We start from the raw sequence: 14,416 nt of genomic DNA on the forward strand, positions 1-14,416 counted from the left end.
TCATGCAGCATAAATGCAATCTAATTGCAGTTAAGCATTGCAACCTATGTATTTCATATGCGCCCAGATTTGCAGGATTGACCCAATAGCCGTGTCTACGTCTGATTGGAATACAAAAAGTTGCATGTTTTATATTACCTCGTCATCTTGGTCTGACTCTGTTTCCTTTGGTATCCAAGATAAGGTAAAGTATAGTGGGCAGCAGGGAAAAGAATATTAGGACATGAAAAGGGAGAGGTAGGCAGCAGCGCAAGCACAGAAACAGCAAAGACTGGCACGAGAAGATAAGTAGACAAGTAAATCAAGAATGTAGAGAAACAAACAGGTCATCAGAATAATACACACTCACGCTGTGAGCTTGGGAACCCACTTTCACATACATTACAGTTATGACACCACATTGGGAACAACACATATTCGTCACTTAGTCCTAAGAGCTTTGCATGGTGAGGTGAAATCCAGGAGAAAGCGATAACATTATATAAACAGTAAATAGAAAAAGTGGACGTGGAACAGTTATGTTAGAGGTGCCCCAGGGTCTGCCAAGCTCTCTGGGGGCATGTGAAACATTTCTGAAGCATCAGACCACCCTCAAACCTCTGGCCTTCTCCTAGAAACACCTTGGCAAGTGAATGCAGAACCTTCACACCTTAGAGATGGAGACAACTTCCCAACAGTTGGGACAAAAGTCCTGACTGGTGGGATGGTAGACTTTTGCTACTTGTGAACATAACATAATATGGTATATATAATGTGTTCTTTACTGTTAATGATATGGATATTAAGAGTCATCAAGTAGACTTAGACGCACAGACAGGAGTACCTACACTCATTTACAATAACTCATGCAGGCTGGATCATAGCTATTCCTGCCAAGCACTGAATAGATGAGATCATAACTCACAGTTACTATACAGAGATAATATATATGTTTTATACATGTCTGAACAAGTAGTATTTATGGGGCAATGAATCCTTTGTCTAGAATGTTTTTGTTATAATATATACATAGTACATAGTATCCAGGTACCAAGCAGTAATCATAAATCACCACGTGGCAGTAAATAAGTAAATTGAACACATTTAACATATCTATGAAGCTTCTAAGAATAGAAAATAAGGATTCCAACTTTAAAACAGGCACAATTGTCAGGCCCTCTGTTGCTATTTAAACACACTGCCAGTACCCAAGACCCTGCTATCACTAAGTGCTTGCACTGCAAGTCTTTCTTTACCACCATGGTCCATGACCTAACAAATTACTATGTGTATCTACTCAACAGAGCTCACACTCAATGCATGGTACATTGCGGAGATCTGTGTGAAGCACTTTTTGGGATTAATATATTTTGTATTTTGCTGCTTTCTTTGTTTGTTTCATTTGTGGTGTTAATATGACATGGTTAAAATACAAACACATGTTTATTTGAAGTGGTTCCCCAGGATACTTAAGAAATGTTTTAAGCAAACTCTTTACTCAAATTGGAGTTTCCCCTACTAGGAAGCCTCCCATCATCTATAAGTCTAGTGTTTATTCTAGCACCCGCCATCTTTAAAAACCCATGCAGTTCCTGTTCCCTGCCTGGGATGTCGCTGTCTGCTGTGGTGTTTCTAGCACAGGTCTGGTTTGCATATCAGTGCTGATATACAGACTACACTGTGCTAGAAGCACTACAGCAGACAGCGACACCCCAGGCAGGGAAGACGAACTGCATGGGTTTTCAAAGATGGCGGGTGCTAGAATGAACACTTTAAGTCAGTGGAGGAACCACCTGTAAGGTTCTGTCACTTACAATCAACATGTAAAGAATCTGGTACGACCTAGTGCAACATAGCAGTCACCAGAGTATGCACAGAAAGAGCAACTCCATTGTGCCGCTTCCAGCACCGGCCTTGTATTGGCTACTACTTGCTAAAGGGCTCCGCCCTTCCCGCACTGATCGGAAAAGGCTATTTCAAGCAGTAACTATAATGTTACACACATTACCTGGGTAAGAAACCACTTCAAACTTGAGGCTACTAAACATCAGGTGTGGAGTGACACAATTTTACAATCCCTGGACTGGGAATCGGGAACATTACACATGATTGCCAATTCGGCTGAAAATTATAGAAATCAGGAAATTGGGGAACGTTTTTAATTTTTAATTATCCCAATGCCCAGTGGATCGCAAAATGGCAGATTTAGGGGGGTATTCAATGTCAGGGGTGCGGCTGTCGAGCGCCCCTGTCCCGTTCTCGCTTTGCTCGACGTGAGCTCGGCGGTCCGGATTCAATGTCCCGGCCGCCGAGCGGCGAGAAGGGGGCGTGGCCGCAAGTTGAGGATGGAAATAGATGAGCTCCGGCAGGGAGCTCGCCTATTTCTGGCTTTTCTCGGCAGAACAAGCCCGACAGCTTGTGATGTCGGGCTCGTTCTGCGGAGAACCCCTGTTCAATGCTGTCGGGAAAGACAGCATTGAATAGGGCCCCGTCGGGAGATGGCTGTGGGAGGTCGACTAACATTGAATACCCCCCTTAGTTGGAAGAGCAGTGGAACCGCCGGATTGGGAAATTGGTAAATGTGGTTCTGTTGTACGGTGGACTATAGACCGGAGGAGGTGGTATGAGACGTAATAAGAGGAAACTGCATTTCGGGGTTCTTGTTTAAATCTACAACACGGCAGATGGGAAAATTACTATTGCCGTCTATTAAAAGTTATAACTAAAGCAATATAGAAAGGTGATCTTTCCGTCTGAGCCTGATTACCTTTTTCTGAGTCGGCAGAGTGATATTGAGGTTGCAGATGGCAGTCTGTGGCAGGCCTTTTGTTGTCTTTGGCTCTTTCAAAAATGACAGCCGACCACAGGGCTCTTGGCTGGGGTCTCTCACCTAAAATTACATTTTAAAATCAGCTTTCAAGGAACGCACAACTGGTAAACAGATATTAGATGAAAGAGTCTACAAAATAACCTCAATGTAAACAGAATTTTCTATTATTGTGGCAGCAGATGACATTATAGATCTTGTGTACAGTACTTTGTTAAGACCTGTCCAATAGCCTTCAGGTTGCAACCACCTGCATGTTTTCAGTGACTTAGCTGATGGATTTAAAGCAGCAATAACTCAAAAGAGCAAACCGAAATTGGCTTTCCTTTTAAATAATTGGTGCTTTAAATCTAGTGGCTTAATTAACAAAAACTTGAGGGGCTGCAACCTGCAGGCCATTATATTTTCCCCTAATGGGGGATTCCGGCGAGTCTACCAGACGTTTAAAATTGGCCATCATTTAACAGGCAAGACAAACCTGATGTTGCCAGAATATAGCTGCTGCCAGCAGCCTGCAAGCCTCCTTATTGGAGGGTATCATAAATAAACAACCAACAGGGAGCAATAAATGTGTATGCACAGTTTAGGAGCTCTTGGTTCCTTTATGATAAGACACACTTTAATTTAAGTGCTAAGTAGCACATCTATATAGAACAAGGATTCTTGAAAAGTGTTGGTTTAACTAATTGTTCATAAACTACAGTACCGGGCAGTACCGGGCAGTATGGATGGTGTAATGGTTAGCATTACTGCCTCACAGCACTGAGGTCATGGGTTCAATTCCCACCATGGCTCTAACTGTGCGGAGTTTGTATATTCTCCCTGTACTTGCGTGGGTTTCCTTCGGGTGCTCCGGTTTCCTCTCACAATCCAAAATATACTGGTAGGCTAATTTGCTCCCAACAAATTAACCCTAGAATGTCTGTGTGTACATGTGGTAGGGAATATAGATTGTAAGCTCCACTGGGACAGGGACTAATGTGAGTGTTCAAATATGCTCTGTAAAGCGCTGCGGAATATGTATTCGCTATATAAGAAACTGTTAATTAATAAATAAATACAGTATACAAACAGTATAGATGGTGTGTAACCAAACTTGAACTCTAAAATAATGACAAGGACCAAGAATTGCCATTAAACTTGAACACTATTAATAACATTTATAAAAGGAACAGATCAGGCTCCTCCTATGAGGAGTTGCATTCCAGCAGCGGCCTAACAGCCATTTTGTACAATAGTTAGCTATTAGTTACTTATTATGTATATATATATCATAAGAAATATTTTTGTACCTTTACAGAAAATGGCAGTCTGTTCTCTTTGAAAGCATAGAAATTAAAAATAAGTTGCTGTCCTCCTTTCGTTAGTGGGGCGAGGTTTCCATAGCAGTCAACATGGATGGGTTTTCCTTCTAGTACCTGTATGGATGATAAAAAAATAAATTAAAAAAATTAGTTTTACAGGCAAATAAATATGAACAGTAGCTGGCTGTCTGTCAGCAAAGGGAGCCTGAGATGGGGGTGCACTTTGTTTAATCAATCTGGTAACCAGATTGCTGAGATTTCATTTAAAGCATAGAAAATGAAATCTCTACAATCAATGCTGCCATGCAAAGGCTACAATACCCCCTCCACCAACTGCATGTTGTTAACCACCTGCCCAATGCCAGTTATGAATCATATAAAACACAACAATAACATAGCTATTAGAATTATTGAACCAACTGCTCATAAAGGGAGAAATGCTGATTGTGAGGGACCCGCATGCTTATTCAAATCAAGGCTAATTGTTCGCTAGCACCATTTAATAATAGGCTTGCAGAAACCAGATTCCTTTTTACAGTTGTTTTTTTCTTTTTGTTTTAAGTCTATTCATTCATAATGCATATCAGCTCATATTTCCTATAGTTTTAGTCCACTGTGAATAATTCTATCCTGGTAACACAATCTACAGGCAACAGGATCTATAAGAGCTATACTGACTGTTCAGGTCTCAGATTAAGCAGATGGAGTAACTATGGACCATAGGCTTAACAATGCAGCCAGGTGACTATGCACAGACTAAGTCCCCATTTTACTATATTATCAGTAATGATGCCTTCTTCCCTCATGTTCTTACAGCCCTTTTCTCTCACAGTTCAATTACAGCTCCCTCCTAATAATGTATGATGCTTCGAACTGCTTGTGGCATTTTACATACAAAATGCAATCATAATAATTTGTTAAAGTTAACTTGGAGTTGGTAAAGTATGCGCCTTGAAAAAGTTCCTCAGTGGAGTGAAACGCGTTGGGGAATTTACTGTGACTGACCCCACAATATCCAGTCCAGAGATACCGCATACTTTACCAACTCCATCTTGAACCTCTGAAGATTTAATATTTTGGACACAATTCCTGGGATACTGTCATCACCCAGAGGTACCCCTTAATATCCATCTGGCGACCACACTGCAGGGGCATCTGGATCCTCCATACAGAGCTGCCAGTGGGGTACTTTTGCTTCTATCCTTCCCACAATACCATCAGTGAGGATAATCAAGAGATGGACTCTATATCTGCAAATTAAATCTAAAAACAACCAGCTGGATCATTATACGGTACCGTATTGATTTATTAATAAATTTTTTCAGCCACACAATTTTTCCCCTTTTTTTTTTTTAAAGGTTTTTAATGGCCTAATTTTGACCTTTATTATTGTGGAGTTTACATTGTTTTTCTTTTATATATCGCAAAAATAAAACTAATTTTAGTGGTACTAATATTGTTTAATCATTAATTTTTAATACTTATTGGATTTACTATCGCAGCCTTTTCTTTTTTTCCTTCTGTATTTTTTTGGGGAGTAACACCCCCAACCATTGTACTGCAGCTTGACCTAGCAACTCACACCTCTGCGCCTCTAATAGGTAACTTTGTTATCTAACCTCCTTTTCCACTGGGTGACACCAACCCTAGTGATGCCACAAAATTAACAAGCCTTAATAAATTGTCACATCTGGGCAAAAGCATCCAGTTCACAGCTGAACTTTTGAGGGGCTTAGCATTTTGTAGTTGAGAATCGTACCTCTATGTCTTTACTCCTAGCAACCTCTTCAAAGTTCTCCTGCTGTTCCAGTGTTTTGTCCACCTTGTCATCAGTCATACAGAAGCAGCGTAGTCGGGCTTCCACCGGATCATTCATTTTGGCAAATACCACAAACTTGGCCATGTACGGAACGCATATTAGTTCCCTGTAAAGCTGCGTCGCCAAACTAACGGTTTCAGGAATCTGATGACAATCACCAAGCCAAAATCTACATGACACCAAAACATCTTGTTATACCGGTTCCATCTATACCAAATACACATATAGAAAGATAGATATATGCAGATATTAGCGTAACACTCACCTGGCAGACACATTGGTTGTAAAAGAGACACAGTCACTGACAAATGTTAGAGGAGTTGTTCCAGTAATGTCCTCCCACTGAGCCGGTGACGTCCCACCTGTGAAAGACAGACAGAATATATGACCATTTATCAATGAAGACACAATACATTGTGTACATTCCACAGCCTAGCCCTATGTACAGTAGACATTTTAGTTTGTTAGTAAAAAGCAGATGCCAATTAACCTGGTAACTACCATGGTTTGCATCAGTTAAGCATTTTTCATAATATGTGAGTTTGACCCTCTTTTGGTGGTCTTGACTACTTTAAGCATATGGAAACTAAAGCTGGCCATGCATCTACAGATTTATTGTCAGATCTGGCTGGTTGGAACAAAAACCTGGTAAGCTCTGAATGACAGTTTGTCCGTTTGGTCAACTGTCATTTGCTCTCATACCAGGTTTTTGTTCCAACCAGCCAATCTGTAGGTGTATGGCCAGCTTTACTCCCAGGAGAGAGATCTTCCAGACCCTCTCCCACAGCCTCCGCACAGCAGAAGAAATTAACACTGTGCACATCATAAATTTAAAAGACTCCTCCAGAAGGACGGGAAAGTAACATGCAGGAGCAGCAGTTATTAACGATATCCCTGTTGGTTTTGAAAATAACCCTTGCAATACAGATTTGTTAACAAGTGGATGGGATAGATTTATTTTATATGAATGGAAAATAATCTTAAAGGGTAAGAGGGATATTTAAATTATGAAGAAGCACATCCTGCTAAGAACAAGTTGTACAAGTGGAGAAAACCTTTAAATAGAAAGCTAGCTTGTACAACCAAATCTTTACAGCGCCAGGTTGTACCATTGCATCTTAAGCTGGGTACACACTACACGATGTGTGTACCCAGCGATATCAGTGGCGGCAGGGACCCAACAGGTAATTATTTAAATGTGAATACTATTTAATGTCAGGGCTGGATGGGGTAAGGGAGGTCTACAATATTTAATCAATCTTCCAAACAAGGCCCCAATGTTACAGGATACAGACAAGCAGTGGCTGAGGATAAGGCATATGTAGCAGCAGTAGCAGCAAATGGAAACGCTTCTTTTTAGTAACCGATCTTCCAACTGCCCTGTGCAGAAAAGACTTTGGGAAGATATATTGGAGAGAGATAAAGTACTAGCCCATCAGACACCTCTGTCATGTTATAGCCAGTGAGTTAGTTACTAATAGGTTGTTACTTCGTCTCTCTCCACTTTATCAGACTTTAGTTCAGACGCCCCTATGTCCTGACTGTAGTTACATATGTGCCATTGCACACGGATGTACAGTAGGTGGGGCTGTGTGCACGGCACTGTCACTATGTTTGAGGGCAAGGAGATAGAGGGCAGCTGGAGACATTAGCCATGCCCTCCCCTGTGGTATACACACATGTATGGAGGTGTAGGGATTCATTCAAATGACTGACCTGCTCATGTTTTCCTTACCTGTAATACTGCACAGCAGCCTGAGACTGGGGGTGGTGTCTCCTTTATAACCATTACTAACACCTTCACCCGACGGGGGCGGGACTGGAATGGTCATCGTTATTGGCTTGTGGAATTTCCGTCTTCTGGGTTCCACAGTGACGATGGGACTGAACGTCGCTCGGTTTCCAATTACTTTTTTTACTAGTTCATCAGGTACTGGTTGGGCCTGTAATTTATTAATGTTTTAAATAATGAATTGTAACCATCCAGCATCTATTAAAGAACCAACAATAAGACAGCTAGTGTTTCAAATTTTTCCATTAACTCAAATATCGTTTGTACTTAGTTGATTTGGAAAGTACTTAGTTGCTGAGCTGTGCAGGTGAAGACACGGCCAAGCAGAACGGATAGAACATAAGGTGCAAAAACAACACTTTTCTTCTGCCGTGTGATCAAGTTTCAGCATTAAATTAGGATTCTTTTTTCGCAATTGAACAAACAACACTGTAATTGTTTACATGCTGTATAGTACATTTTACAATTCTGTAAAGCTCATGTCAGGAGAATTAGCTTCAAAAAGGCTCTGATAAGATGAGTGGTCATCCCCCAAACAGCAAAGTGGGTGGTTTCAATATTAAATAAATCACAATAAATTTGGTTGTCAACTTGTTTTTTTGTTTTTTTTTAAGTATTCTCAATAAAGTTTTATTTAACAGAATTGCAGAATTCATATACAACGAGTATTGAAGTAGATTCTGAGGTAAAACCAAAGAGAAATTGCTTCTTATACAAAAGGATGATACTATGGGGTATATTTACCAAAGCTCTAACAATGAAACGAGGTGATGTAGCCCATATCAACCAATCAGATGCAATAGAGAAATTAAAGACAGGATCTGATAGGTTGCTACGGGCAACATTAATTATTTTCCTTTTTAGAATCTTTAGTAAATCTACCATCATTTTTGCCATTCTACACCCTTACATCCTGACACAAAATGCCTATTCCCATTCACAGGGAGAAAATCAGTTATCTGTGATGCCATTAAAATGCTCAAGATGGTGGCATATTGCAGGCACAGATCGCTCATTTTAACTATCACCAGCTGTTGCACAAACCCAAACTGTATTTTTGCAGTGGCTTGACCAGAGTTTTACCAAACTACCATTTGTTTATTATTTTTTTTTTCATTGAAATTCATGTGAAGAGAGAATGATAAAAAAAGGCGGGTGTAATAAAAAGAGCAAGGGAAGGTTTTGGGGGGCTTTAAACCAATCACTTTTTTAATGTCCAAAAGCTTTCTATAACTAGAGGAACTCTGAGGGGTAAAGTCAATTAGTTGCCAGTTCATTCATGGTGCAAGTCAGTGCAACGGTACAGGACTTTCTGCACAGGCCCATAGGGATATGTACAAAAATCCTTAAGATCAGGCAGTGAGGGGGAAAATTTCGGTGCCGTTGTCAGAATTTCTATGCTGTTGCAATAGCAATTTACCCTGAAAACATGTAATTGGATTGACAGCTAAGATTTGAAGCAATAATCATAACTTTCATACATATATACTTGTCTAGATTTCTGACATAAATAAGGAAATTGTATGGTGCTCCAAGAGGGGTGGGAGGGTGGATACAGATTATACGTGCTGTTCTGTGGTGTCTGGTTAATGGGCCTGAACCAATAAACTTTTACAGGGCCTAATATTCTGAAAGAGGTGCAGACCAACCACCATCCTTGGCCTTGCCCACTCTCTAATGGGCCCAAATAAAGTCTTGGTAAACCATCAGAATGACTGGACACATTCACTCCCACTCATTATCCAAGGCAATTACCTGTAGCCCGACTCGAATTCTTTTAGTCAGTGCCCCCTCTGGGAAGGACGCCTGAACACGTGGGACTGCAGTGCTCTTCAGAATACCTCCTTCAGGTCCAATCTGGTTACTCTCTTGCTTTATCCGAGACACAACAGCGAAATACTGAGGGAAATCCTTTGTAACAATTCGACATATTCTCTTTTTCTCCAGTTCTTCTGCACTGTCTAGTTCTTACATGAGAAAAATAATATTTATAGTTCCTGTATTCATCACCAGGTAATCATTAACTGTGTATTCTCTGTACTAAGAGGGGTCTTTGTAGTTGGAGGAGGGTATCTTGTCTCTGTGTAGAGTTTTGCTGTGTTTTCTATTAGAAGTGGTTTGTTTTTTAAGTGTACTTAAATTTAAACAAAACTGCAGACTAATGGTGCAATACCATCAGCAGGGGGAGCTACTGAGCACATGCAGCCCCTGCGTATTGTATGTATGTATGTATGTATGCACTGTGTATGTGCTTGTTTGTTTGTGTATATATGCAAGTGTGTGTGTGGTGCATGTTGGGTGGAATGTATTCTATGTGTGTAAGATGCAATAGTCTTTAGGGGCCCCCTTTGTCTTAAGAACCCCAGGCCCGCCAGAGCCTTAATCCGGCTCTGAGTGCAAGCACTGTCTTTGGGTGACGGACGGGGTCCCGACAGTTGGGATCCCGACAGTCATTTACTCGACGTCGGGATCCCGAATGATAAAACACAGACAGACGGGTTCCCGACGGTCACCGACTATTCTCCCTCGTGGGGGTCCACGACCCCTATAGAGGGAGAATAGAAGAGGTGGTGAGTGTAGCGAGCCACCGTGCCCACAAGGGGCTTTGTTGCGCTCTCCATGCTGTCTGAGTCCGGCCAGTCTGAATCCCGACATCGGGCTAATGACTGTCGGGATCCCGACTGTCGGAACCCTATACCACACCCCTGTCTTTTTCTGCAGACGAGGGCAACATGCGGGGCCATGCATCGCCATCACTGTGGGGCACACATAGAGAGATCTGTGTTCCATTGCTAAGTGGTCTAGTCAGATCGCTTAGAAATAGGGCTGAAAGCACCCCATGTGTATGCCCAGTAAGCCCTGTAGCCCTGCTGCCTAAATGGTCACTGAGCCACCATATCTCCTTTGTTTTATGTATGTTGTGGGCAATAAATTGCTAGAAGCGCGCTCCCCCAGCTAGCCCTTAATGGTCGCAGTTCGCAGGAGCACGCTCTTTTGATTATGACTAAAAATTGCTGGTCGCTGGTGCACAAATGCAAAAAAGATTAACTAAAGAATTGTTGCAATTTTCAGCCAAAATTGCTGGTCGCTGATGAACACGATACACTGAGCAATATGGTTGCTGAGCAATATATTGCTGAGAGATATTAAGCCAAAAATTGCTAAGCAACCAAATCACCCTGTGTGTACACACCTTCAACACTGATATACCAAATTGCATCAACTTTATTTCATACAATGTTAAACTTCCTTGTAAATCCTGGTAATCCTAAAAAATGCCTTCTCGTTAATGGGTTAATCTGTACTTTAGTTTAATAATTCCCTCAAAAACCTTTAAAAACCCAAATACAATAAAGATACCGTAACTGTACAGTAGATGGCAGCAGAGATTATAAAGCTATTTGTGTGCTCATGTTTCATAGACAACAGTACATTGATGTAGCATATTAATGAAAAATAAAATAGTGGCAATAATTGAAGCCTGAGAAACATACTGATTCAAACGGATGCAATCTTTTCAGTTGAACACTTGAATTGCTCTACTGCAGTGTTTATCAACCACTGTGCCGTGCCACACTAGTTTGCCTTGAGCTTTTCTCAAGTCTGTCCTCAGATCTAGAGATGCCCAAACCCATTTACAGCCACCACCAGTTCAACTGTTATTTACTGGTCTCTTCTTTTCATGTAAAGGGCCAATGTATTTTATTTTTGTTTCCTGTGGGGATCAGTGTGCTTGTTTTAATGTGGGGGCCAATAGGTTTGTTTTTTTCCTGTGGTGGCCAATGTGTTTTGACCTGTGGGGATCACATGGTGTGCCTTGGAATTTTAAAATATTATTTAGTGCGCCGCAATGTAAAAAGGTTGAAAATGACTGCTCTACTGGGAGCCATCTAGTTTCATTCAGCATACAAAACACTATCCCCCCCCCCCATAGAGGTGAGGAGCAGCGTTAGCCTTGTATTATATAGGGTTGGCAGAACAGATCACGCTGTGTACATACCATTAAGAAATACATTCATCATTAATAAGTGTATTACGCAAGCATTTGTATCGATCTCGGTACATTTATTTTATCTTTTAAAACTACTTAGCCTTTGAATAATAACAGTGTGATTAAGATATCCATCTGAAATAGCCACATAAAAATTCCACTAGCTATATGTTATGAGCTAACAAACTGAAGTATGATGGTGACTGCTCATGAATTGGCTGCTTTATTTTATAAAAAGTGAGCAGGACTAGAAATTTGTATTTGAAGTTTCTGATGCAAGTTGGGGAAACAATTTTCTTTAGCACAGTTCACTTCCTGGTCTATACCTTATTATCAGAAAACATCACTCCATCTGAATTAACATATAAAAAGAACAGAGATAAAATATGCGGCCTACACATGTAGCGATGTGTGTAGATGAACGTTCTGAGTGATGCTAGATTGCTCAGATCGCGCAGTGCTGCACAGTGACATGCCAGCGATCTGTCAGGGCCACGACCAATTAAAAACCAGCGTGCTGGTTATTAATCGCTGGGAGATAGCGACGCATGAGGCTGTGCAACGCTATGTCCTCTACACACACACAGCGATGTAGGGGCATTTTCTGGGTAATGTACTTTAATTAGGTGACATCAGAAAATCAGGGTTGCCGACTTTTGTAGTCTCTCCGGGAGAAGCCCGGAGAGGAAACTTGAAGTAGCACTTCGGGGGCAGGGCTTGAGTGTGAGGTCATTAAGCCCCGCCCCAGAATGTAAACTAACCCGATTTGCTGATCTCCGTAAAGGGGGCGGGGTTAAAATGTTGTGAGTATGACACTTTAGCCCCTCCCCCTCCTCGGAAATCCGCGGATTGCAGTATTTAAACGCCACATTCAGGAGGGGCCAACGATGAGATCGGGGGGCGGAGCGGGGGTCCCCCAGAATCTGGGAGGGTTGCCCACCTTTCCAGGGGGCCGGGAGGGGACCAGATTTTCAGAAGCCTCCCGGTTACTCCGGGAGAGTAGTCAACCCTGCAGAAAATGTCTGTATATTGCTAAGTGTGTAGGGCCCATTACACAAGCACTAACTTACCATTAATAGTAAAGTTCAGGTATATATATTGCTATCTTTTAGCAGGAACTAGCAGGAACTCAGTTTCTGAACCTCTCATTAAATATGACATAATCAGGAAATGGGTTCCTGAACCTGTCCTGGGCCAAAATGTACTTCCCTGTTCCTAGGACTCGAAAACTACCAATGGGTTTGTCACTCTCATTACTCCATTCTGGCTCAGATAGGTAGAACATTACCTTCATCCATGCCGTTCAGTAATTCAGTCAGCTCTTCCAGCTTGCAGTCATATTGGTGCTCTTTCCAAGACTCCCCGTTTTCACTTCTCAGTACAATCAATTCCCTCTCCTTACTTCTCATTGATCCGAAATGGGGGATTTCTACTATCACAGGTCTGCACGAAAACAAAACAGCTGCTTTTAGAAACTAAAAAGTGTCACCTACTATTACAGTTTGATTGTTGCGACACCAAACCTACCACAGGGGAACAAAAATAAATAAATAAACATTTAGATAAAAAAAGCTGCAGAATCCATCAAAATTTCAATCTGTCAAGTCTGGTTTATGTCTTGGAATTGCCATTTCCACGTTCCACAATTCAGTGTCTGTAGATTGGGTCTGTGGTAATACGTATTTAATCATTGCTTGTCATAAATTTGTGTGAAATATTTACAGTAATTACAATTTGTACCACTTGTTACAATTCTCTGATTGTGATTCTGATTGTGCAGCTTTTTTGTGTTGTTAATAGACAGTATCCATATTTTCCTACAGAGGTTGTACAGATGTTACTCAAGCTTAGAGTTTTGTGTTGCAATAAAATGCATTGGTTGAAGACGACAACTTTATTTAGACAATTTGCAGGTCTGAAAGAACAGGTGTTTAGAAAAAGAAAATAGATCACCGAATGGATCACATCTGTGAACTGGGGGTTATTCATTTCCTATTTAGAGCTAAATAATTAGGCTGTGTACAGTAAATCTCACATGGAATCTTACAGTAAGACATACAAGCACGGTAGACTCAACATACTTCAGCCAAAGAAATGAACACAGGGCAAAGGCAATACAATCTTTGCAGGTTAATAGGTCAGATACTGTCTGCTTATTGTCAGTGACCACATAATACATGTGCATGATGCAGAACAAGACTGTTCCGAGAGAAGGTATTTCACAGTCCTTTCATCTTAATATATATATTTTTAATGTAATTATTTGCTTAGTAGCTTTATAATAAAATTACTATGCAACTGAATCTCCAATGCATTCAGCATATGTAGGAATGTAGAGAGCTCTTTTCTTTTTGAGTCTAATAATAAAAAAACAACTTAGTTTTAACAATGACAAACGTACAGAACTTTTTGATTTAGAGAGAAGTGGTTTGAACCGTTTAAATTCAGTATTAAGTTACAGTCTTAAGTTTGAAAAGAGAAAATGTTTTTCCTTAAAGCTCCCAGTATTATCTTCATCCCCAACGGGACTCCTTCTGGCAGCAAAGCCACGCTCTCACAAAAAGGGGGCGTGGCCATGGTAAAAGGAAGCGAGCGTGACTTTGTGGGATGATGCACCCACAAGCCACATCTACTTTATCATCAATATGAGGGTTTCCCAAGGATATGATAGGAGGTAAATAAAATTCATAGTAGGAAGTGACAG

General features: G+C 41.0%; 1 protein-coding gene across 8 annotated transcripts in view; it reads right to left on the reverse strand.

The window, feature by feature from the left end:
• Positions 1-14,416, reverse strand: part of ANK3 (ankyrin 3) — a 333,783-nt gene that overhangs the window by 39,772 nt on the left and 279,595 nt on the right. For 6 of the 8 annotated variants that reach the window (XM_083149135.1, XM_083149129.1, XM_083149128.1 and 3 more), the window contains 8 exons: positions 13,001-13,155; positions 9,477-9,688; positions 7,665-7,872; positions 6,195-6,291; positions 5,870-6,098; positions 4,099-4,224; positions 2,747-2,869; positions 139-165 (listed from right to left, as the gene is read on the reverse strand). In XM_083149135.1, coding sequence (XP_083005261.1) covers positions 139-165; positions 2,747-2,869; positions 4,099-4,224; positions 5,870-6,098; positions 6,195-6,291; positions 7,665-7,872; positions 9,477-9,688; positions 13,001-13,155 — 1,177 coding nt within the window. The remainder of the gene's footprint in view (positions 1-138; positions 166-2,746; positions 2,870-4,098; positions 4,225-5,869; positions 6,099-6,194; positions 6,292-7,664; positions 7,873-9,476; positions 9,689-13,000; positions 13,156-14,416) is intronic. The other 2 variants (XM_083149133.1, XM_083149134.1) reach the window with 1 other exon arrangement.

Source organism: Crinia signifera, chromosome 6, assembly GCF_055691185.1.
Source record: "Crinia signifera chromosome 6, ASM5569118v1, whole genome shotgun sequence".
In the NCBI taxonomy this organism is placed as follows: domain Eukaryota; kingdom Metazoa; phylum Chordata; class Amphibia; order Anura; family Myobatrachidae; genus Crinia; species Crinia signifera.